Raw genomic sequence first — 26,819 nt, 5'->3', positions numbered from 1 at the left:
TGGATGCTTTGGAAAGCCGTCCACTCCTTCGCTCATTTGCTGGTAATACCAGCAGATGAGCGGCGGGGCCAGCGATGAGGCGGGAGCACACATCATCGTTCACCGATCATCGCTGCCACGTGCACACTGGGCGGCTTTCGAGCTGAAAGCGGCTCAAATGAGTAAACTGAGCTGCATTCAGCTCAAACTCATCCAGTGTGTGTATGGGCCTTTACCTTTTGGAGATGTTTTAAATACCAGTGATAACACATTTCAAGCACAATCGCAATTGCCATGCAGCCATCGGCAAGCTCTTAAGATGGCCATACACCATATAACGATTTTACCCGATTTCATCTGTTTTTTTACCCATGGGTTTGTACAGTCTGCATCGTAGCGGAGCCCCTAGGTTACTAGTTCTACTCATTTTGTCCTGCAGAATTTGAGAACCAGGACCGGCCCTTGACCCTGGTGCTATAGGCAACCCCCCTTGTCGCTAGGCCATACCCCAAAATTCCGGGTACCCTCAAACACTGGGTGTGCCCAGGAAAACGCTGGGGGTCCACTTACAAATGTGGGTGGCTACCTGGGTACTCTTTACCTAGAACGGCGACCATCGCATGCACGAAAAAACGGGTGCAATGCGATGCCCGCGATGGCCGCGATTTCCCATAGGGATCAATGTTAAAAGTGTGATTGGACGCGATTTTAGTGTTCAATGGCTCAATGGCCGCGATTTTTCCATAGGAAACAATGTTAAATGGGCCACAGAGCCCAAATAGTCACCCTAAAGTCAGAAATGGCCCCCACAATTTTTAACGCCACCCCACGATCAACGTCAACCCGAAGCGTGGCGAGCGAAGCGAGCCCGCGAGGGGCGGCGGTACGCGTCCTCCGACCTTTTCATACCCCCACTATCCACGTCGGCGTGGAGTTGAGAATAGAATAGTGTGGCGAGCGCAGCGAGCCACCGAGACCGAAGCGTGGCGAGCGCAGCGAGCCCCGCGAGGGGACACGGATACCTTCACAGGTAAACGCGTCCCTTCGCGGGCTTCACAGTTATCCGCGTCCCCTCGCGGGGCTCGCTGCGCTCGCCACACTTCGGGCTCGGTGGCTCGCTGCGCTCGCCACACTATTCTATTCTCAACTCCACGCCGACGTGGATAGTGGGGGTATGAAAAGGTCGGAGGACGCGTACCGCCGCCCCTCACGGGCTCGCTGCGCTCGCCACGCTTCGGGTTCACGTTGATCGTGGGGTGGCGTTAAAAATTGTGGGGGCCATTTAAGACTTCAGGGGGACTATTAGGGCTCTGTGGCCCATTTAACATTGTTTCCTATGGAAAAATCGCGGGCATTGAGGCATTTAACACTAAAATCGCGTCCAATCACACTTTTAACATTGATCCCTATGGTAAAATCGCGGGCATCGCGTCGCACCCGTTTTTTTAGTGCATGCGATGCCCGCGATTTTTTACCCCCGATGACCGCGATGGACATCGTGGGCGCCGTTCTAGGTAAAGAGTACCGCTACCTGCCTTCCGGGGCAGATGTCAGCTGCCCACCCTGTTCTTGGAGCAGGGCGCCACTAATCTAAGTCAGCAGAGACGGACTTAGATTTGCGAGCACTACAGAAATCATTCCGTTGTCGGCGACCATCGAATAATTTCTGGCCCGCACGCAAGCCTGCAAATGGATGTTTATGCATAACATCCATTTGCAGTGCTGTGGGGAGATTTGCCAAATAGCGGGGGATGGGCATTTGTACGGGCGGCTGTTACATGGCTCACAAAGCAGGAAACTATCACTGCTTTGCGAGCCAACCAGTATCAGGGCCTTAGTGTAGTTGTGTAAACATTAGTGTTTAATCCATGTAAGAAAACATTACCTGGGAGAAGTGGCCTGGCAGATTTGTCTCATCCTGCATCCCTATATCTGCAGGACAGTCTTTTTTCAACCAGGGGTTGGTGGCCTTACTAGGTGGATTGTAGTATGGATTGACAATAACCACATTTTTGTTAATGTTTGGAGATATAGGGCTAATTTTGTTAGAAAAGAAAAAAGTACGAAATGGGCAAAACCATGCTGCGCTGCAGGTGGGCCAGATGTAACATGAGCAAAGAGATTTAGATTTGGTGGGGTGTCCTCAAACTAAAAACTATTTATTCCTTACAATTTTGACAAAATATATTCAAAATTGAAAGTGAAATTAGCCAAAATCGCACAGTGTTAAGGGGGCTTGCGATACTGATACAGGGCCCTGTGTGGGTGGGAAATGGCAGCTAGAAATAGCTTGTGCAGCACAATGCTCCCCCCATCCAGCATCCATCGATATCGGTATCGATTGGCGGCCACGTACGTATCACACCCATTCACTATGTGTTATCATAACCCTCTCACCTCAAACTTCCCTGTTATTAATCGGTCCCAGCGGGGACTTGTGGTTCTCCAAGTCTGAGTTCGGCAGATATCTCGCACTGCCGCTGAACCCAGGCGGCATTAAATTCCGCCCTCTGTTTCTATGATGGGAAAAATGTTACAGTGAAAGGGAATTCCAATAATCTCTGCTAGTCACAACAACGTTACTGTGGTTGCCATGGTAGCCACATAACAGTGCAAAAATTAGCATACAGTAATTACAGTTATTAATAGCAGTCTGAAGAAACAGCCTGAGGATAAAACAAATGGTAATTACAACGCTTATAGCCTCCTGTATTGATTTCTGTTAAAAACGCATTACCTTTTCATGGGATTGCTCCTTTAAACTTACTAAATGACTATAAAACAGAGAGATGTCTGATCTTTGCCCTAGATAATTTATTTCCTGGAGCTGTAAAGTTAATAGAAGTTGTATGTTAACCCTATATCTTAAAAGCAATGACATGTCTATATGGAATGATGCATGTTGCATCTCTGCCTCTCCCCGTAGGACCACGGCACTGCTGTGGGTTTTATGAGTGTATGCTCTGAGGTCAATGCCCAACTGCTGCAAGATTCATTTGACCTGGGCCCTTTCCATGGCCTGTGTAAACAACATCCGGAAGATGTTCTTCAGGCAAACCAGGAACCAGCCTCTGAGAAAGGTATTGCCACAAATGCTTATTATACCTCATGCATAACATTAAAAATCTTTATTTCTAATCATCTGCATTATTTCAGTGTCTCTTAAGCGGTGTCTTTAACCCCTTCCCGACCAGGCCTTTTTTGTTAATTTTTTTTTTTTTCCTCCTTGCGTTCAAATAAGCGTAACTTTTTTAATTTTCCGGCTATATAGACACATGAGGGCTTTTTTTTTGCGGGACAAGTTGTACTTTTTAATGGTACCATTTACTATACCGTATAATATTCTGGGGAATCAGGAAATAATTCAATGTGGGGTAAAAAAAAAAAAAAACGCCATTCCACAATTTTGCGCTGGTTACGGTTTTTTGGGAGTTCATAGTTCGTTTAAAATGATGGGTTATCTTTATTCTATGGGTCGTTACGATTCTGGTGATACCAAACTTATATAGTTTTCGTTATGTTTTACCACTAAAAAAAAAAATAGCAACTTTTACGGTTTTTCTAATTTGCGTCGCGTCGCCATGTTCTGCGGCTTATAACTTTTTTATTTTTCCACCTACGGACCTGGGTGAGGGCTCATTTTTTGCGGGCTGAAGTGTACTTTTTCATTAATACCATTATGGGATATGGGCGACTTTCTGATCTCTTTTAGTTATTTTTTTTTGGGTAGGCGATGCGACCAAAAAACGTAGTTTTGGCGTTGGGAATTATTTTCCGTTTACGCCTTTAACCGTGCGGGATAACTAATGTTATATTTTAATAGATTGGACTTTTAGGAACGCGGCGATACCAAATATGTTTATTTTTTTATTTTTTATTTATTTTTATTTGTGAAATGGGGAAAGGTGGGTGATTTGAACTTTTAATATTTTTTTATTTTTTTTTTATTTTTAAACTTATTTTTTTTTTTTTTTTAATTTTACTACAAGGCCCCCTAGTGTACTTGACCACTAGGGGGCGCGATCGCCTGTACTAGGTTCAGCCATAGAGCTCTATGGCTGAACATAGTGATTTTCAGCACTTTCTATTACATCCTGCCTCAGGCAGGATGTAATAGGAATACTGACACGGCCAGCACAGGGGTCTACATTAGACCCCTGGCTACCATGGCAACCGATCGGCACCCTCCGATCTCGCCGCGGGGGGCCCCGATCGGCGCCGGAGGGGGGCGCCCCCCCTCCGATCAGCTATTTAAGCACTGCGGGCGCTTTGCCCGCGGTGCTTAAAGGGTTAAACGGCCACGATCAGCGAACTCGCCGCTCGTGGCCGTGAGAGCAGGTACCTGGCTGTAATATACAGCCATTACCTGCTCTCTTTCAAGCCAGCTCACTCCGTGAGCTGGCTTGATTCCCCCGCAACCGACATATGACGTAAATGTACGTCATATGTCGGGAAGGGGTTAATTAAATCACAGCTTAACAAGTTATTGTGAAAAAAAAGTGAACCGTATTTGCTAGAGATGATTGTAAATCGGCTTTAGTTCTGCAGTCTAACCTAGAGTTGATGGCAAAAGCAAAGTCTTTCTCTAATGGGTAAAACCATGGCCCTTATTCTGGTTCACTCGCAAAGGCAAATTTCTTCTCAAATGGACAAAATCTTGTGCACTGCAGGTGGGGCAGATGTAACATGTGCAGAGTGAGTTACATTTAAGTGAGTTATTCTGTTTCTGTGCAGGGTTAAAACTGGCTGCTTTATTTTTACACTGCTATTTAGATTTCAGTCTGAACACACCCCACCCAAATCTAACTCTCTCTGCACATGTTACATCTGCCCCACCCGCAGTGCACATGTGTCTGTCCATTAGAGAGAGAATTTGCTTTTGCCATCAACTCTGAATCAGGCCCCTAATGCATTACTATTCTGCGTCCAGGATCTCATCTAGTAATATACTTTGATGCATTGAGAACCATAAATTAGTTAAACATCCATCACAATTTTTATTTACATTGTGGTCTATTCTTCATTATTGGTTGGTGTTAATTATGAAAGAAGAACATTCATGAAAGGTAAAAGTCTAGAGATCTAAGCATTTCTGGAATCATTTATTTGTCAGTAAAGCCTATAGGGCCTGCTGTACTTCTAGTAATTGCTGTTGCTGTCTTTTGCCATGCGCATTTGCAATTACAGGTTGAGTATCCCTTACCCGAAATGCTCGGGACCACAAGCATTTTACATAAGGGATTTTTGCAGATTTCTGAATATTTTTTTAAAAAATATGCTTACCATGGCAGTGGCCCAATGGTCGCCCAATGTCCACGGTGGCCATCGTAATCCTCTTTAGCGACATCACTGGTTTTAAGGATGCATTACACGGGTGTACGAGTGATGTCACTGGCGCGCCCGCATAATGCATTCTTAGGACCGGGGATGCCACTGAAGAGGATTCCGATGGCCACCGTGGACACCGGGGGACGAGGTACAGTAAGGATGAAAAAAGGTGCGGGGGAAACAAAATATTCTGAAAAACCGCAGTTTTCTGAATATTTTGTTTTTTGGGATATTCGGATAAGGGAGACTCAACCTGTATATGCTAATATGGGCAGAAACTAATCTGAGCATAGGGACGCCCGCTGCTGTAACATCATTTCCGTCCGGCAGCGTACAATTGCTGATTCATCTGTGCATGTGTAGCCTGCAATCTTTGGATGCAGAAGTCTCTTCAGTAGCAACTGGTAATTTATGCATGGCCCGGAAATGGCGTCTGAACGATCATGACACTCCTGCCTTTGGCCAACCACTCCCCTTACTACCACCAAACACTGTCTCCCTTTCACTCACTTTGCATCTATTCTCCCATTGTGACTCCCATTGCAGTTCACTTGCTGCACATGCACACTGTAAACATCGACCATATTGTGTACAATAACGGTTAAGGCCCATAGTGGCTGTATTGCGATAAAGGTGTGCTGAGTCCCAGTGAGGAAAACGGTAGTAGTATTCCAGTAGTAATGTTGGAGCAACCTTAACACCAGTGTTGAAAAGCAATAAATGAGCCGTTCCATATGGGAACCTCTCGTTTTGGCCCTGATAGCCAGGCGTCAGTTTGGAAGGTTATTGGCTGTAATATAGGAGGAAAGCTGAAAGACTTGGTTGGCAGAGTTTGCCTAGCACTGTTGTTGTGCAGCTGGTGTCTGATGGAAACGGGTGATTAGACCTGGCAGAGGGTCTCAAGCACTAGCGCTGTGCAGCTGGGCCAGGGTGTAGAGCCTATGCAATGTAAGGATAGATCAGATAGGTTTCAAACAGGAATAAAAATATGCATAGAAAAACAAATATATAACAGAATCTATCCAGGATAATAACAGCCTTTTTTTCATCATTATCTTATAAATGCTGCATGCAGCCGAAAGGCTTCTTGCTCCGCACTATTTTATTATTATTATTATTATTATTATTATTATTATTATTATTATTATTATTATTGTTATAATATAATATCTAGATACAGTAATCTCTTTCATGTATGACAGGTACTTTATATGAATGTATTAGTTTCCTACAGCTCAAAAGTCTCTCCCCATCTTTGAAAACTTTGGGCCCGACTCACACCTGATCGCTGCTGTGCGAATTCACACAGCGGCTGATTACCGTTACACTGGAGGTTATTCTAGTTCACTCTTTCTGACAAAATCCTTCTTAGATGGACAAAACCATGTGCATTGCAGGTGGGGCAGATGTTACTTGTGCAGAGGGAATTAAATTTGGGTGGGGTTTTACTTCAAAGTGAGGGATTCGGCATGAAAAGCCGGCGGTCGGGATCCCGGCGTTCAAAATCCCGATGCCGGAATCCCGAATGCCGAAATCCCGACAAGGGGGGGACATGGATCGCCCCCCCTTGCGGGCTCGCTGCACTCGCCACGCAGCGGTCCCGGTGCCTCGCTACGCTCGGCACACTAATTTATAGTGTCGGGATTTCGGCGTTCGGGATTCCGGCGTCGGGATTTTGAACGCTGGGATCCCGACCGCAGGGATTTAAACTGCATCCCAAAGTGAGATATATATTGCAGTATAAAAATAAAGCAGTCAGTATTTTCCCTGCACAGAAACAAAATAACTCACCCAAATCTAATTCTCTCTGCACATGTTACATCTGCCCCCCCGCAGTGCACATGGTTTTGTTCATCTAAGAAGGATTTTGTCAGAAAGAGTGAACTAGAATAAGGGCCACTGCGCATATGTATGGCCCGTGGTACACATGCGAGATGCCTGCTAGTGAAGAAATCTTGCTCCTTTTTTCCTTCGCTAGTCGTTCACAAGGTGATTGACAGAAAGTAGCATCTGGAGGTGGTAACCGGACGTTTAGTGGGAGTGCTATGAAACACGCAGACGTGCTACAAAAAATGCTAGACATGCTAGACTAGGAAAATTCAGAGAGCCAAAGCCTTTTAGGGGAGGGTGTGTGTGGTCAGCCTGTATTCATTGCAGCCGACGAGTAAAGGGGCATACACACGTAGAGATCTGTGCGAAGCAATTTTGCTAAGCTATTTATGGGGAGCACATACACATGCAGAGATTTGTGCTAATTGATTTTGCTAAGCGATTTTGCTAAGCAGTTTTGCTTAAGCAAAAAAAGTCAGGGTAATTGTTCAGAATGAGAGATTGTGATCAGTATCTCTCATTCTGTACACACAGAGAGATTTGCAGTCATTTGCTAAGCAATCTGACTAGATTGTGACTGCATGCACTGACTTAGTTAGCAAGAGATATTTAATCTCTCGGAGCATACACACGGAGAGATCTGTGCTTACTTTCTAAGCAATTTAGTCAGATTGGTTAGAAATTAGCACAAATTTGCTCAGTGTGTACATCCCTTAAGACTCTGGATACTCCTAGCTTGCGATGACTGGTGCCCAGTGGAAGAATCATTCGATGGTGAGCCTGTAAAAGGACTTTGGACATTTCCGCTCAGCTACAAAGTCTACAAAAGGGGCACACATGCTTTTGCACAGTGAGCACATTCATTCACAAGGCGAGATTTCACTATAGTGGGGCTCATTCGCTCAGCAGCCATCAGATCTGAATTACAACCCTATGGGAAGAAGAACAAAGGACCAACATGCCAACTATTAAGGTTTTGCTATCAGTACAGAAGGCCTGATTCATGTTTTTAAGTAAAGCCAATAAGCAAGCAACTAGGCAAACCATGCTGCACCGCAGGTGGGGCAGATGTAACGTGCAAAGAGATTTAGATTTGGGTGGGGTGGGTTCAAACTGAAATCTAAATTGCAGTGAAGGAATAAAGCAGCCATTATTTACGCTGAAATCTTGGGGGGCTACATATAAAATGAGCCAATATTTACCCTGCACAGAAAAATATATCCCACCTAGATCTATTTGCGTATGTTACACTTGCCCACCGGCAACACCGGTACAGATAGAGTTAGTTCAGGTGAGGTGTGTTCAAACTGAAATCTAAATTGTAGTGTAAGAATAAAGCAGCCAGTATTTGCCCTGCACAGAAATAACCCCCCCCCCCCCATCTATCTCTCTCTGCATCTGTTACATCTGCCCCACCTGCAGTGCAGCATGGTTTGTCCATCTGCAAAAATTGCAGCCTTACTAATCAGGCCCATAGACACATGACATTACAGTGAGCCATGGCTTGCCAAGCTGTGTCCAGTGCTACAGTAGAGAGCAGGAACCCCAGACCACCTGCCATGGGAATACTTTGCTTTGATAGGTCATTAGTTAGTGGGGTGTTTTTCCCAACAAAAGTCCTTCATTTTGCAACACAGAACAGTTCCACCAATGGGAAATTTAGGATAGATTTAGGCACTAGGGGGAATTTAGGTTTAGGGTTAGACTCAGGCATCAAAAAAATGGGGCACCTGTTGGGATCCTCAGAATCGGATTGCCAGTGATGGTATTCCCCCGAACAAACACGCCAACATTTGGTTAGCCAACCCTCATTACCTTCCAGTAATGCCCATCAACATTGCATCCCTGCCTCCAAATGGTTTTGTTCTGCAGCCACTAATGGTAACTATAGAGACACATGCTTAGCACAACACATACACACATAAGATGTTTGCAGTGCGTCCTCCTCTGAATGAGGCCATCTACTGTATATTTTGTATTTATCTGTAAATAAACTGATATATTTTAGTGACTTTATTGCACGATTGCATTTTAGAGGCACCCGAAGCATACTATACTGTTAGCATTACTGGACAGTAACAAATCACATAAGTAATGTGACATTCAGCAAGGAATGGGTTAGTCACATAATTTGTATTTACTTTGCAGGGTGCCAATTATAGAAACTATTGAACACAGCCCTGTCTCAATCACTTGTTCCTCAGCCATTTACCCACCCGGCACAATAGGCCAACAGCTGCAAACTAGCCACAGACAACCTCCTGTGATAAAGCACATTTTGTTTCCTTTGTTTGGCATTACATCCAAAAGGCCACAAAACCGGCATGACATCGTATAGTAGATAATCTGACAGAGAAATTGACGGAATTTCCACCTATTTCATTGCTCCTACAGTTTATCTGGTTTGCACAGGTTGACAATAAAATTGACGCATGATGGAGAAAAAGTAAATTAATTGTAAAACCCATACATGAAAACGTACAAATAGTAATGAAATCATAAAGATATTTTAATGTAACATGTTGTTATGTTTTTTTTAACACGTAATAAACTTTTTTTTGTTAATTTTTTATTAATTTCAATAAAAAAAAAATAAAGACATACAATACGATAGGTAATTAAGGATGTCAAATTAACAGTCAATTCACTATATATGTTTACGTAACATAACAATTACCCATTGCACATATATAAACAAACAGACATACACCAGCTGTCCAGCATTGCCCATTTTTCCTACCCACCTTAATAAAATACAGAGTTTGATTATTCAATGTTGCCCATTATCTATCGCAAGGGATCCCTACTGGGACAAGAAATGCACTTTATATTCATTTCAATGGACAGTTAAATGTCCTATTAACAACTCATCTGCGATCTATATTTACAACACTACTGTTGTCCAATACACATAAATACAAATACACAGAGATATACACCCATAGCATACATAACAAAGATGGATTTACTGTCTATCAGTTTCATTTAGCTATAATATTTATTACTACACTAGGTGATTCATCGTGCCCTACGGGCGCTCTTCACACCGTCGTAAGGGGCTGCGCCCCCTTAATTTGTGAATGTTTGTATTGTGAGAAATATGGTTAGAATTGTATGAAAGATGCCTGTATTGCAACTTGAGTTATAGGTGAAATGTGATAAATAGAGAGCATATGATTTGGAAGGGGGTGTGTATTGTTTTGTTTAATTAAAAAGCAGTTACAGAGTAAGATGTACATTGATAGTGTGGATGGTACAGTGACATCTGTGGGTGTGGGGGGGGGGGGGCTGTGTGTGCATGTTGTTTAGGTGTGTGTGTGCAATAGTATAGTAGGGTGTTTTTGAGTCAGCGGCTCCCACTGGTGGAGGTCACAACACAGGAAAACAGGAGGCTGGGTAGTGATAGGGGTGTCTGGGCATAAGGGGGACTAAAGAGGAGGGTGGGAGACACAGTGCAGCTTCTGCCAGTGGGTGAGGGTCCAGCGTGGCAGTACAGGAGTACAGAACGGTGGCCCTGAGTCAGTGTCTCCTCCTACTGGGTGGGAGTTAGGGTGCATGAGAGCAGGAGGCTGGGCTATGAGGCATGATAGGGGTATGTGGGCAACACAGCGTCAGCAACTCCCCAGTGGTGGAAGTTATGGTTCAGGAGAGCAGGAAGCTGGGTAGTGATAGGGGTGTGTGGGCATACGGGGGACTAAAGAGGGGATTAGGGGTGCCGTGAATTGTGGGAGGGGTGCGGGGGGTGCTGTGAATCGAGGGAGGGGGCAGAATTGCGGGGGGGGGGCGCAGGTGTCGGTGAATCTTTGTAGGGGGCGGGGGTCGCAAAGCGCAGGAGTGGGGTGTGAATCGCGCAAGGGGGGGTTGCGAATTGTGGGAGGGGGGGTCGCAGGGGGTGCCGTTAGGGTTACCACCTAGTCCCTTTAATTCCGGACACATATTAATTACACAGGTTCTGTGGCTGGCTGACTTCAAGACTCCACTTCACCTGATTTTAAACTGCCACAGAACCTGTGTAATTAACATGTGTCCGGAATTAAAGGGACTAGGTGGTAACCCTAGGTGCCGTGAATTGCGGGATGGGGGGTCGCGGGGGTTGGGGGGTGGGTGCCGCGAATCGTGGGAGGGGGGGCGCGGGGGGTTGCAGCAAATTGCAGGAGGGGGGGTAGCGGGGGCAGGGGGATGCCGCGAATCGCAGGAGGGAGGGCGCGGGGGGGGTTGCCGTGAATCACGGGAGGGGTGGGTCGCGGGGGTTGCCGCGAATCGTGGGAGGGGGGGTTGGCGGCGAATCACAGGAGGGGGTGGTCGCAGGGGGGGTGCCGTGAATCGCCGGAGGGGGGGGTGCCGCGAATCGCCACAAGAAAAAATCAACACAGAAAGGTCAACACATGTAAATGTTGACATAAGTGTGGCATTTCATTGGTGTCCATGTCGACACATGAGAATGAATACAAGAACATTCAAAAAATGAAAAATAAATCTCAAAATCTTATGTCAACCTTTTTCATTTTCGACCATAGCCATGGGGAGGGGGGGGGGGGGGTTTGCAGCGAATTGCGGGAGGGGGGGTGTCGCGGGGGTGCCGTGCATTGCGGGGGGGGGGGGGGGTTTGCCGCGAACCGCGGGAGGGGGGGCGCGGGGGGGTTGCCACGAATCGCGGAAGGGGGGTTGCAGGGGGGGTGTTTTGCCGTGAACCGCGGGAGGGGGGGGGTCGCGGGGGGGGGGGGGGGTGCCGCGAATTGCGGGAGGGGGGTCACAGGGGGGCGCTCACCTGGGGCAGTGTCTTTGCTGGGCAACATGGGGAGGCAGAGGATGTCTGGCACTGTGGGCTCACTGGGCTGGTTCTCTGTCATGTGAGTCAGTCACATACCTCCCAACATGACCCTCTCCAGGAGGGACACATTGCTTTGTTTCTGGACTTCCCTCATAATGTATGATTGCCATCACCTGTTTCACACATGTTATTAATTGATTAGAAAGGTGCTTCAACACAGGTGCTGGCAATCATTAATTAAGGGAGAAGTCCAGAAACAGAGCAATGTGTCCCTCCTGTTATACACACACTCACACACTTTGAGTGACAGATGTAGCCAAATATATAAGAGATTATAACCCAAAGCTTATATCAGCCAGTAAGGTACCTGGAGAGTGGTAACCATGTTTATACTTTATTCTATTTAGTTATATATATGTGTTTTATCTTCTCCCTTTTATATCATCTTGTGCTTTTCACTATATTTGTAATACTCTTTCTATCATTTCTTTTAGTATATTTGTGCATTTATATATTTCATTTATTTACATTTTATTTCATGTGTTTATGAATAGAGTATAGAAAAAGAGAGAATAAAAGATAAAATAAAAAAAGAATATATATATATATATATATATATATACACACTTCCAAAAGAAAAGCTGCGTCACTCCAGGGGTCTTTTTTCAGTATTTTTAGTGCATAGAAATGTCCATACAAGTTACATGCTCAGCAGGTCAACGTTTCGATGTTTTCAAACATCGTGCTCACGACCACATGTATCAAAGCTGCATAAACAAACAAAGCAGCTTTTCTTTTGGAAGTGTGTGTATTTTACTGAGGGCACCCGGGGCCAGTTGTTCATTTGAGAGGAGTGCCGAATCTAAAACAGCCCAATATATATATATATATATATGCACTTACCCCCCACACTTGGTGAAGGATCCAGACCGGCACTCAGCAATAGTTTGAAGAAAGAGGATTTTATTCCATATTTTATTCCATAATGTGCAGTAGATACATACAACAGCTGCACCCGACAGCCGTTTCATTTGTATGTGGAGTGCCGACCTGCTGCCCACTGTATATATATATATATATATATATATATATATATATATATGTAGGAACCTGCTGTGTGGTCTGAGCTGTGCCCTCTGTTGGATTGCTGTACCTGTTGCTTACCTCCTGACGAAGGTCCCAAGTGGACGGAAACGTTGAGTACCCTGATACTTATCCTTTTTGTACATTTTTTGTGAATACACAGCTAATTTTAATTGCATTTAAAATACTGGAGAGTGCGTCCTTTTTTTTCTACATACATGGACTTTGGTTCTGGATGACACCCTAGGAGATGTTCTTTGTTGGATGGAGTGCGATCTTATCTCTACATATATATATATATATATATATTGAAATTGAAGAGGGCACTCACCAAATGGTAAAACATCAACTGGTTTTTATTGGCATCTGATAACCAAGCGTATCGACGTGACGTTACGTTTCGGTCCAATATAGACCATCCTCAGGACTAGGTACAGCATTACAAACAACTGTAGGTAGACATGCGACCTGGCATCCTTCCTCCAGAGAGGATACTATAGGATATATATAGGTACTTGGTATGATCCCAATCCCAAGAGGATACTTCTATTACAAGAGCATTTGTTTTTTATATGTTTTATAATAAATATTTTATATCTAAGAAGAATTCTTGGTTGATAATTTTATAATTGTACAAAGTGTGGAAAGACTGAATTCACTAAAGAATTGTTTATGGGCGCTGAATAACACTATTGGGTTGTGTATTGGATTGTGTAGATTCCTCTAGTAGGGGGTCTAGTGTTATTGGCGACCGTTTTCTATATCTAGCGCAATTTTTAGTGATATAGTTTTGTTGAGATATATATATCTCAAAAGAACTAAAGGGACAACCAAACCTCACAGTCTGGCCCTGTTTTTGCCATCCCCTTCCTGGTTATTATGACCTTAGCCAGTGAACACATATTAGCGATAAATACCTTTTCATCTCTATTGGTCCATCTGTCCCCGTTATGTTCAGAAGGCAACATTTAGGTGTAAGAATGAACTCATTTATCCCTATGTTTACCAAAGTCGATTTAACCTTATACCAGAACCCCTGTACTGCCTGACATTCCCATGCTAGGTGGTAAAAGGAACCTGAAGCATTGTAACATTTTGGGCATATATTTGATACTTTGCCTCCGAATTTCACCAGTCTTCCCATAGTAAAATATGATCTATGCAGCATATATAGTTGTACTTGTTGTACTCTAATGGAGCTTTTTAAACTGGTGATACCGTGGTGTTCCATTCTTCAATATCTATTTGCCCGATATCACTTTCCCATTCCTCCCTTTAACTACCCAACCCATCCTCATTTTAAGCTTGTAATAATTGAACATATATTTTTGAAACCCTTGTAACCTTGCTGCCATCTGTTAATATTTTTTTTTATTGGCGGGACCCCCAAATAAAATATCTAAAAATATCATGAGGTCATCAGCATATAATGCCACCACCTCTGTATTTTCACCTGTCCCAGAACCATCAATTCCATGATGATCACGTAGAATACAAGCCAATGGTTCTATTGCTAACGCAAACAAGCTAGGTGACAGAGGACACCCCTGTCTTGTTCCCCTAAAGAGGGAAAAGGGTTGAGAGACACCCATTTATGGCCATTCTAGCACTTGGGCTGCATATGATAACTGGACCCATTTGATGAACCTAGGTCTTATCCCAAATGATCTCATTACTTCCCAGAGAAAATGACACTCAACAGCATTGAGTACCATCACGACGTCGAGTGACACTATCAGGCATGGATCACCACTTCAAGGGATCTGCAAATGAGTATGTAATTTGTGTAGATTTATCAAGGTAGATTTCCCAAGCATAAAGCCGGTCTGATCTATATGTATTACCTTCCCAATGTGTCTATTCAATCTTACTGCTAATCTTACTTTGGCCATGATCTTGGCTTCGGTAGATATCAAGGAAATTAGTCTGTAGGAGTCTAATAACATGGGATTTTTTACTGCTTTTAGCAGAAACACTATTTTTGCTTCCAACATAGATCTAGTGATAGCATTATCTTTAAAACTAGCATTGAATGTTTCTAGTAACATGGGAGCTAATACTTCTGAATATCTCTTATAAATTTCACCTGGTATACAATCCAACCCTAGTGATTTACCATTTTGAAGTAGACTAATAGCATCTTTTATTTCTTGTAATCTTAATGGAACTTCCAAATCCTCATTACTTTCTGCCGGTAAACGGGGCAATCTTATATTACTCATAAAATCTTCAATTTCTGGTTTACTATATAATAGTCTTGACTCATAGATTTTTGTAAAATAGTCCCTGAAAACATTCCATCTCAAAGTTTGTAAATACTATTTTCCCTGCCGTATCAGTTATTTTTGTGATAATGGTATATGGGCTATCTGTTGTGCCATATACCTCAGGTCGCTGGTCTAGAACCAATTCTAATTATTTTTGGTCAATGAAATAGGCAAAATCAGTGCTTGTGGCTTCCAGTTATAAAATATGTGGGTAAACAGAAGTGAATCCTGTTCTTCACCACATAACTGGACCTAAGGATAAAATGTAATCCCAATTTATTTAATTTAATATTTTTTTTCCTGAAATGCTCAGTAACAAACTCTTGGCCTAGGGGTGCCATGAAAAATATGCTGATACTGTAGGGTGCCATGATTCAAACAGTTTGAGAACCCTTGGTATAACTCATATACTAGGTACGCAATCTCAGACAGATCCGGAAGCTTTTTAGCGTATGTACTCTGCACATGTTACATCTGCCCTACCTGCAGTGCACATGGTTTTGCCCATTTTGAGAACAAATTTGTATTGCGATCAGATCTGAATAAGGGCCATAATATCAGTACTGTATTGTACTCACTTGTATCATGACCTCTTAATTTTGTAATTTAAACCCCTTATATTCCATGACATAACTTTTACCATTCTGACCACTTATTGTCATATCAAACCGACTAAAATTTCTGTGCAATACTGGACACATACAAATATATAACCAACATCCCAACACTCCATCCCTACCCCCCTCCCTCTATACCAACCCCCCTGTGGCATACCTCTAACCCTTCCCATTTACCCTAACCAGCCCTGTAGAGTTTTTACTCTCTAAGGCCACCATAGTGCGGTTAGCTCCCTGGACCTTAAACCCTTAGTTTTCTTTTACGCTTCACTGTCTGCAAGCTGATGCGACCCTGGAAGCCATTTGTCTATCCATCTTGCTGCTTCATTTGGTGTTTGAAAGAAAACTGTTTAACTCTCTGCAACAACTCTTAATTTTGGTTGGGTACAGCATAGAGTATTTTACTCCTTTGTCACGTAGCCTTCTTTTTACCTCCATATATTTAGCCATATATTTGTCCTTTTCTATATCAATAGCAAAATCTGGAAAGATCGGTATTTTCACTCCATTATGCTTCAAATGGCCCTTTAAGCGGACTAATCGAAGTACAAAGTATTTCTTGAATACTTTGAATTCCTCTAGCGTGGTCTTACAAAAAGACCCTACCATTGGACTCTTCGATTTGATTGGAAAAAAAAAAAAACGATTTCTTCTAAAGGCACTTTTTTTTATGTCAAATATTTTTTGTGTAGTTGATAAACCTGAGTTGTTTTCCTCTAGTAATTCATTTAATATTTCTAACGCTTTCTCATCATCCGTATCCAAAAGGATAGGGAAAGCTTGTTCATCTGATTCCTGGATATTTTTATATCATCCCCCAAGCAGTATGCTGAGTATATGCTATGCCATAGCAATATACGTTCTCTGGTAATCATCCCCCAAGTAGTACGCTGAGTATATGCTATGTCATAGCAGTGTAAGACCTCTGTTTATCATCACCCAAGTAGTATGCTGAGTATATGCTATGTCATAGCAGTGTAAGTCCTCTGGTAATCATCCCCCAAGTAGTACGCTGAGTATATGCTATGTCATAACAGTGTAAGTCCTCTGGTAATCATCCCCCAAGTAGTATGCTGAGTAACTGTATATGCTATGTCATAGCAGTGTAAGTCCTCTGGTAATCATACCCCAAGTAGTATGCTGAGTATATGCTATGCCATAGCAATATACGTCCTCTGGTAATCATCCCCCAAGTAGTACGCTGAGTATATGCTATATCATAGCAGTGTAAGTCCTCTGTTAATCATCCCCCAAGTAGTATGCTGAGTATATGCTATGTCATAGCAGTGTAAGTCCTCTGGTAATCATACCCCAAGTAGTACGCTGAGTATATGCTATATCATAGCAGTGTAAGTCCTCTGTTTATCATCCCCCAAGTAGTATGCTGAGTATATGCTATGTCATAGCAATGTACAGTAAGTTCTCTGCTAATGACAGTGCCACGACAAAACTTCCTCTTAAATTCTAACTAGGTCGTGGGTGGATGTGCCCTGACCAGACAACCTCAAATACCCTTGTACTTAGCGCATACATCTGTAGAATGTGGACATGGATGACGCATTTGGCACAGTGCAGATGATGAACAAGAATTGTATGTCGATGTATATAAACAGAGTAAAGATTACGACATTCCAATGGGCACAATTATTAAACGTCAGATTTCCAAAATTCCTGATTTAGCATTAATGACTATCGCCATTTGAAAAACATCAGTCATAGCCTCCGATCATTGGTAGCTTTGACAATCCGACATTTAGTAAATGTAATATACCCCTAAATTTTCAAATATAAATAATAAAAAGTAATTTAAGTTCAAAGTAATAATCAAGTTCTTTAAGCAGGAATCTCATTATGAACATGTAAGAAAAGCAAATAAAACAAAACGCACATGACATAATACCACAGGGTATGTGCATAGTCAGTATAGATGTATAATCAGCACTTAAACATATATTATACTGTGCCTCCTGCCATATGAAATCCTCAGCATAGGAAACGAAATGAAAGGAGATGGATGATGTTAAAGGCACATCAGTAGACAGCAGCATTGGCATGTAGTACTCCGCCAGAGGTCTTTGTCTAGGTAGGTAGGTGAATTGCAGCCGCAAATGCAGTAATACAATAGGATTCTAGACAAACCACAAATAAAAACATCATTCTTTCCTTAGTAAAATGTCTACTTTTCGAATTGAAACATCTGCCATTGCTAAACAAACTTATTGAATTTCCAAAAGACTGCAAGTATGGCCGCCCAGGGGCAAACGCAGGATTCTCATTGGGGGCTTTATGTACATATACGTACGTGGTGTGCGTGTATATATATATATATATCTAAAACAAAAATAGAGGAGGCGTCTGATAGTGTATTATCGTTTATTAAAAACGTATGTTCAGTTTTTCTAAAAACCTTTTTTCAAATGTAGTGCCCGTACTGAAGTGCTCCTCCGGTGTGGGCTGGCTACCACAAGATATAAAACGCAAGCCACTGGCAAAGGTGCAGGCTCACAGGCATGGATTCACTCACTGGACCTACTGGTTCTCCCGGACACCGGCGGCTGAGCGTCTAGACAGCAAGCGGTCAGTCAGCTCCATCTCCAGCAGCAGGATTGCATGACACAAGCCATGCCCCTGACACCAAAAAAAGAGCTGCACTCACCCCGCATCCGCGGTTCGCACCACCCGCGACCAGCAATTAGCGTCCGCACTGTAAACACACACCATCATAGTGAGGGGCTGGGACCAGAAATCACACGGAAGCAGTGAGACTCCCCACAGCAGCTCAGTGAGGAGTAGATTTATTAAGCTCGGTGAAGTGTCTGGTTTTTATCACTGGCCAATCAGCTCCTAACTGTGAAGTTACAGGCTTGGTTTGAAAAAATCACAGGTAGGAGCTGATTGGCCGGTGATAAAAACCAGACACGTTATCACATCACCAAGCTTAATAAATCTACCCCTCAGTCTCTTCTCCAGTCACTTCTGATTCTCAATAACCACTGTCACCCCGGCTACAGCGGAGTGAATTTGTGTGACAGTCGGGTGCTTTTTGAGGCCTGGGGGGGGTGAATTGTATTGGACGACATTCAGAGGTTACTTTAAGGGATGCTTTTTTTTCTGCAGTTTTCTCTGGCAATTGTATCTGCAATTGTATTTATAATAGTTTCTTTATAATTGTTTATGTATTATATTATGTAATTATGGGCCTTATTTTAGTTCACTCTTTCTGACAAAATCCTTCTTAGATGGGCAAAACCATGTGCACTGCAGGTAGGGCAGATGTAACTTGTGCAGATATAATTAGATTTGGGTGGGGTTTTACTTCAAAGTGAGATCTATGTTGCAGTGTAAAAATAAAGCAGCCAGTATTTTCCCTTCACAGAAACAAAATAACTCACCCAAATCTAATTCTCTCTGCACATTTTACATCTGCCCCCCTGCAGTGCACATGGTTTTGTCCATCTAAGAAGGATTTTGTCAGAAAGAAAGAACCAAAATAAGGCCCTATGTTTTCTGTGTGGTGGGTTATTAAGTTTTATTATATTATGTCTCACTATGGGCCTTATTCTGGTTGGAGCGGCCGGGCCGTACGCGGACGTCCCGGGATTTTTAATGATCTGCGCATGCGTACATTCGCTAATGCGCAGGCGCGAACACTCCACAACGCTTACGGACGGGTCTATACGTGCGAAAAAACCTATACGCGAGTGTACGGGCATTGGGGGCGGCATAGGGGCGTGATGAGGGGAGCGGCCGAAATAATGAGGGAAAATGGGCGTAAATATGGGCGTACACGGGGGTGTGCACCAAAAATGAGCGGTGCTACTACCGCACGATCGACTACAGCACCGTTCATTTCGGACACAAAACAGGCGGCCGCCAACCGCCATCTCAAACCACCCCTACAGATACCGCATGCCAGCGTGCGCCTGGGTTTGCTTATTTACGCTGCTTACTACCAAACACATACACCTGAATGTTATAACCAATGCTGCAGTCTATTAAGTCCAAACCATGATTTCACTACCTGCAAGCCACACACATCACTCAAACACATTGGAAGCTTATCTTTCTATACTTCTCTACATTTAAAGGTTTGTTTAATTTAAGGTAAGAATCTTTTTAAGACCTGCTTATATATGCTAAGGTAGGTATTTGTTAAACAGTTATACACATTCACTACGTGCTTTCATAGACTTTACACAGTAGCACACTCAATCTACACAAGTCGACATGTGTCAACGTGTTCACTCTAATACAAACATAGGTTTTGTATTTAGGATACAATAACATAAACCACATCTAACACCTACAAAGGATGTTTCAGCAATGTTTTAAGCCCATGGCCACTATTTTGCACATTAATTAATTCAATCAATTAATTAATTTTCATAATTATAGTTGAAAGGCAAGATTTGCAGGTCCATATATGTGAAGGGTATGTCAGCGTACACGGACGTACGCTCAGTCTCACGAGCGGTGACATAAGCTGACTTTTCTATTGAAAACAATAGGGACCCGTCCGTGCAAGTGTCACACGCAGCCGCGGCGGTGCGCGGCGGGCTTACTACTCACCCGTTCGCGCCCGCCGTCGGCTAGCGTGTAGCGGTCTCCAGGTCAGCGGCAGCAGGCAGCGGCAGTCTGGTGGGCAGCAGGCAGCGTGGGACGCCAGCAAGTGTAGCGGTATGTGCTGTAGGGGCACCGGGAGGCCGGCGTCGCCATCTTGATTAAGGGCAAATAGCAGATTGGTCCTTGTCTGAGGTTTCCGCCCATACTGACCTGACAGCCAATGGCAGCCGCCCTCTAGGGATATAGGGGATCTGCCTAGGCCTGTTCAGTGTCAGTACAAAGAGTCTCCAGAGGCGTTCACAGCTCCCAGCTGACTCCGGCTCTCTGACTCACCTCTCCTGACTTGGTGCCTTGCTTCAGTGCTCTGTGTTGGTCTCGATTCAGCTTAACCCCATCGCTGCCAGATCTCTCCACAGTCTGGTCTCTGCCTGCATCCCTGAGCTTCCTGGCCTAAGTTCTTCAAGTCGTCTGCTTCCAAGCAACTTCCCATTCTTCTGTCATCATCCATCTTCTTTCAGTCTTCAAGGATCCCTCATTACCATCAAGTACATTCTCTTTCCGGATTTCTCCATTTCCCAAGACCCCAGCCTGCAGTCCGCAGTGCCTGAACTGTCATTGTTTAAATGAACTTTTTCTTCTTTACAAAGTGCCGTGCCGGCTCAATTCTTATTACTGCTAAACTGCCACTTAACAAAGTATTCAAGCGTGTATTGTCCTATTTATGAATTCTATTATTAAACCTGCACGATTTAATCCTTCCTCCTCTGGTCCGTCTCCGGTTGCTACACACCACACGACTTCATCCAGCCCTTCAGTCGTGACAGTTTGTACTGACCCGATGGAGTCGGGTGAAGAACAGGCTTCCATGGCGGACGCACTTCACAGCATCATGGCTCGTCTGGAGCAAGTGGAGGCTACCCAACGTCAAGTGGCCCAATTCCTTCAGGTCTTGGCTCCGCCCCAGGCGGCTCCCTCAGTTTCTGTGGCTCCAGCTCCAGAGGTTCCAGTCCCTGTTCCTACACCTGGACCAATAGTTCCTCATCACATGCAATTACCAACCCCCAGCAAATATGATGGTTCTCCGAAAGGATGCCGTGGGTTTCTGAACCAATGCGATGTGCATTTCACCTTACAGTCTTCTCACTTTCCTACTTCCAAGGCAAAGGTGGCTTATATTGTGTCTCTCCTAGCAGGGTCAGCTTTGGACTGGGTGTCCCCTCTCTGGGAACGTGCTGATCCCCTGCTCAATGACTATGAAGCTTTTATTACCTCTTTCCGTCACATCTTCGACGAACCTGGCAGAGTGTCGTCTGCCGCTACTGAGATCCTGAGAATTCGCCAGGGTAGTCGCTCAGTGGGACAATATGCTGTGCAGTTCCAGACTCTGGCTTCGGAACTAAAGTGGAACGAAGAGGCTCTCGTCTCCGCCTTCTGGAATGGGCTGGCAGGTCGTATCAAGGACGAGTTAACTACCCGTGACTCTCCTGCTACTTTGGCTGAACTCATCTCCTTGTGCAACAAAGTAGATCTACGGATGCAGGAGCGTCAACTAGAGAGAAATCGCTCCGACCGTCTCCGCCCTCGTCTCACCACCAACGCTGTTCCTGTTCCTAGACCTGGGTCCTCCACAACCACACCACCAGACGAACCCATGCAGATCAACCGCTCTCGGCTTTCCTCTGAAGAAAAATCCCGTAGACGTCGTGAGAATCTTTGCATGTACTGCGGTTCTTCCGTTCATCTGTTGTCTTCCTGCCCACTGCGCCCGGGAAACGACCGCTCCTAACCTCCCCGAGGGAGGCCAGGTTAGGAGTTCTGCTTTCATCTCCCTCTTCAACTGTGCCCACCATTCCCGTTACTCTTGTGTGCCCTCAGGGAAAAATCAAGGTCCAGGCTCTACTAGATTCCGGAGCAGCCGGGAACTTCCTTTCTTCCTCTTTCATTCTTCAACATTCCTTGACGGTGCAACCTTTGGCCCATCCGTTGGCTCTCACTGCAGTAGATGGGAGTCGCATCAGCAGCGGGCAAATCACCCTTCAAACCGATCCAGTGACAGTTCTCGTCGGTGCCTTACATCAAGAGACTCTAGAATTTTTTGTCCTTCCTCAGTCCTCACACCAGGTAGTCCTGGGCCTACCATGGCTTACTAAGCACAACCCTCATATTGATTGGACCAGTATGGAGATCACAGCCTGGGGTACGAACTGCCTAACTACTTGCATGCCTCGTGTCATTCCACTCCATCAAACTAATCCTCAAGAAGTAGGAGGTTCCAGTCTTTCGTCTTCACCAGCTCCACCCTTGTCGTTACCCACACCATATCTTTCTTTTTCTGACGTCTTCAGCAAAGGAGGTGCCGATACCCTGCCGCCTCATCGTTCCTGGGACTGTCCGATAGAGTTGATACCTGGGAAGTTCCCACCACGGGGTCGCATCTACCCCTTGTCTTTGCCAGAGACCAAAGTCATGTCTGACTACATTCGAGAGAACTTGGATAAGGGGTTCATTCGCCCGTCCACTTCGCCAGCCGGAGCGGGGTTTTTCTTTGTGAAAAAAAAGGATGGAACCCTCCGCCCGTGTATCGACTACAGGGGCCTGAACGATATCACGATCAAGAACCGCTATCCTTTGCCTCTGATCACTGAATTATTCGACAAAATCCGAGGGGCTTCCATATTTACTAAACTAGATTTAAGAGGGGCGTACAACTTGATCCGTATACGATCTGGAGATGAGTGGAAGACGGCGTTCAACACCCGAGACGGCCACTATGAATACCTGGTGATGCCCTTTGGTCTTTGCAACGCTCCAGCCGTCTTCCAACAATTTGTAAATGACATATTTCGAGATTTATTGTATCATTCCATTGTGGTGTACCTCGATGACATTCTCATCTTCTCATCGAACCTCCATCTCCATCGGCAAACAGTAGCTGAGGTCTTGCGGCGCCTTCGCCAAAATAAATTATTCTGCAAGCTAGACAAGTGCGTCTTTGAGGTTACCTCCATTCCATTCCTTGGCCACATCCTCTCCAGCACTGGGATAGAGATGGATCCAGAGAAAGTAAGAGCCATCTTAGACTGGACAGCGCCCACCACGCTCAAAGGCATCCAGAGGTTCCTGGGCTTTTCAAATTACTATCGTCGTTTCATCCGGAACTTCTCTACCCTTGCTGCACCTCTTACTGCTCTAACCCGTAAGGGTTCTGATCCAAGTCAGTGGTCACCTGAAGCCTCTCAAGCCTTCCAACAACTAAAGGATGCTTTTGTCTCCGCCCCAATCCTTCTCCAGCCAAACCTCGACAAACCCTTTATTCTTGAGGTGGACGCATCCTCAGAGGGGGTAGGGGCAATCTTGTCGCAGAGAGGGGAGGACCAGGTGCTTCATCCCTGTGCCTTCTTTTCCAAGAAGTTTCTTCCAGCGGAGAAGAATTACCCCATTGGAGAGCAGGAGTTACTGGCAGTCAAATCAGCGTTGGAGGAGTGGCGGTACCTCCTGGAGGGGGCACGACATAAAATTACGGTGTACTCCGACCATAAGAACCTCTCATTCCTCAAGCAGGCCCAATGTCTTACAGCTCGTCAAGCCCGCTGGGCCATGTTCTTCGAACGCTTCGATTTTCAAATCAAATTCAGACCCGGGACGATGAATGCCAAGGCCGATGCCCTTTCACGCTCTTTTGAAACTTCCGCTGATCTTGAGACTCCTCCTCGACCCATCCTCGATCCTCTGGTCTTTGCTCAAGTAACAGTCCAGCCTTCACCTCCACCAGGCAAGACCTTCGTTCCTCTCAATCTCCGGAAGAGAGTGCTGTCCTGGGCACACGCTTCCCGTTTCGCAGGGCATACCGGGGCACAGAAGACCTTAATGTTCCTGTTGCGGTCATACTGGTGGCCTACCATCCGTCGCGATGTAAACTCCTTTGTCGCTTCCTGTGTAAAGTGCGCTCAGCATAAGTCCTCCAGAACGTCTCCTGTCGGTCCTCTTCTACCTCTAGCCATACCAACAGAACCATGGTCCCACCTGTCTATGGACTTTATCGGCGAACTTCCTCCCTCCAAAGGGCATACAGTAATTTGGGTGGTGGTCGACCGCTTTTCAAAGATGGTGCACTTCTTCCCATTGAAAGGTCTTCCATCTGCTCCAGTGTTGGCTCAGCTCTTCATTTCCACCATCTTCAAACTCCATGGGTTGCCCAAAGAGATTATTTCTGACCGTGGCGTGCAGTTCGTCGCAAAGTTTTGGAGGGCCCTCTGTTCTGCTGTTCAAGTCAAGCTCAAGTTCTCCACTGCTTTCCACCCACAAACCAACGGGCAGACAGAACGAGTCAACCAAGACTTGGAGGCTTTCATTCGTTTGTTCGTCTCTTCCTCTCAAGACGACTGGGTAGACCTTCTGCCTTGGGCGGAATTTGCGCACAACAATTCTTATCATTCTTCCTCTGGCACCACTCCCTTTTTCACTGTCTTTGGCAAGCATCCCCGATCTCCGGAGTTCTCAGATCTATCATTGTCCGAAGTCCCTGCAGCTGCTTCTTCCCTACAACGGTTTGCAAAGATCTGGTCAGACGTCCATACAGCTCTCCTCAAAGCATCCGCTCGATATAAAAGGATGGCGGACAGGAAAAGAAGAGCGGCTCCTAAGTTGAAGGTCGGAGATCGAGTATGGCTGTCTACCCGCCATATACGCCTTCGGTTACCGTCCATGAAGCTGGCTCCTCGGTTCATCGGGCCGTACCCGATCACTCAGGTGATTAATCCGGTGGCCTACAGACTACAGCTCCCTCCTTCCTTAAAAATATCAAATTCGTTCCATGTGTCTCTTCTGAAACCTTTGCGTTTGAACTTATATCAGAAGAAGGTGCCTAAACCGCCCAAGATTGGCTCGGAAAGAGAAACAGAGTTCGAGGTGAGGCGCATTATCGACTCACGTTGCCGCAATACCCATCTTCAGTATCTGGTAGAGTGGCTTGGATTCGGTCCTGAAGAGAATTCCTGGGTTGATGCTGCAGATCTTCATGCTCCTCGTCTGGTGAGACAGTTCTTTCAAAGAAATCCACACAAGGTGCGTAGGTGCCCTGGGGTCACCCAGAAAGGGGGGGGTACTGTCACACGCAGCCGCGGCGGTGCGCGGCGGGCTTACTACTCACCCGTTCGCGCCCGCCGTCGGCTAGCGTGTAGCGGTCTCCAGGTCAGCGGCAGCAGGCAGCGGCAGTCTGGTGGGCAGCAGGCAGCGTGGGACGCCAGCAAGTGTAGCGGTATGTGCTGTAGGGGCACCGGGAGGCCGGCGTCGCCATCTTGATTAAGGGCAAATAGCAGATTGGTCCTTGTCTGAGGTTTCCGCCCATACTGACCTGACAGCCAATGGCAGCCGCCCTCTAGGGATATAGGGGATCTGCCTAGGCCTGTTCAGTGTCAGTACAAAGAGTCTCCAGAGGCGTTCACAGCTCCCAGCTGACTCCGGCTCTCTGACTCACCTCTCCTGACTTGGTGCCTTGCTTCAGTGCTCTGTGTTGGTCTCGATTCAGCTTAACCCCATCGCTGCCAGATCTCTCCACAGTCTGGTCTCTGCCTGCATCCCTGAGCTTCCTGGCCTAAGTTCTTCAAGTCGTCTGCTTCCAAGCAACTTCCCATTCTTCTGTCATCATCCATCTTCTTTCAGTCTTCAAGGATCCCTCATTACCATCAAGTACATTCTCTTTCCGGATTTCTCCATTTCCCAAGACCCCAGCCTGCAGTCCGCAGTGCCTGAACTGTCATTGTTTAAATGAACTTTTTCTTCTTTACAAAGTGCCGTGCCGGCTCAATTCTTATTACTGCTAAACTGCCACTTAACAAAGTATTCAAGCGTGTATTGTCCTATTTATGAATTCTATTATTAAACCTGCACGATTTAATCCTTCCTCCTCTGGTCCGTCTCCGGTTGCTACACACCACACGACTTCATCCAGCCCTTCAGTCGTGACAGCAAGCTGGCGTACGCTCAGATAGCCGCAAGAAGTCGGTGGGAAGACGGACGAGAGACGTCCGTAAACGGTGGTGTACGCTCAATTGTACGCCAGTTGTCGGAGTGTAAGGGCTGGCCCGTCCGTGTACGTTGGCGTACGCACATTTGTACGCCACTCCCCTTCGACGTTGTTTCTGGCCGTACGTATGCGGCTGAGTTGTGGGTGGACTTAACCCCTACGGCCGCGTACGGATAGCGTACGTTGTTTTGGAACGTACGCACGTTTGGCCGCACCGATCAGAATAAGGCCCAATGTCTGTCTGACTGGAATATTCTAATTAGTATTGACGGCGCTTGGTGCGCCTTGTAGCGCCCTTGCATTTGTGCTTGTGCAGTGGATGTACTTTTAGATGTTTTTTGTACTATTTGATGACC

General features: G+C 45.3%; 1 protein-coding gene across 4 annotated transcripts in view; it reads left to right on the top strand.

Annotated features, from left to right (window-relative positions):
* Positions 1-26,819, top strand: part of CFAP61 (cilia and flagella associated protein 61) — a 256,250-nt gene that overhangs the window by 42,181 nt on the left and 187,250 nt on the right. For all 4 annotated transcript variants that reach the window (XM_083175929.1, XM_083175928.1, XM_083175927.1 and 1 more), the window contains exon 8: positions 2,906-3,059. In XM_083175929.1, coding sequence (XP_083032055.1) covers positions 2,906-3,059 — 154 coding nt within the window. The remainder of the gene's footprint in view (positions 1-2,905; positions 3,060-26,819) is intronic.

This window comes from Crinia signifera, chromosome 3, assembly GCF_055691185.1.
Source record: "Crinia signifera chromosome 3, ASM5569118v1, whole genome shotgun sequence".
Taxonomy (NCBI): domain Eukaryota; kingdom Metazoa; phylum Chordata; class Amphibia; order Anura; family Myobatrachidae; genus Crinia; species Crinia signifera.
The sequence above is the reverse complement of the archived record's forward strand: the minus strand, read 5'-3'. Positions and strand labels throughout refer to the sequence as shown.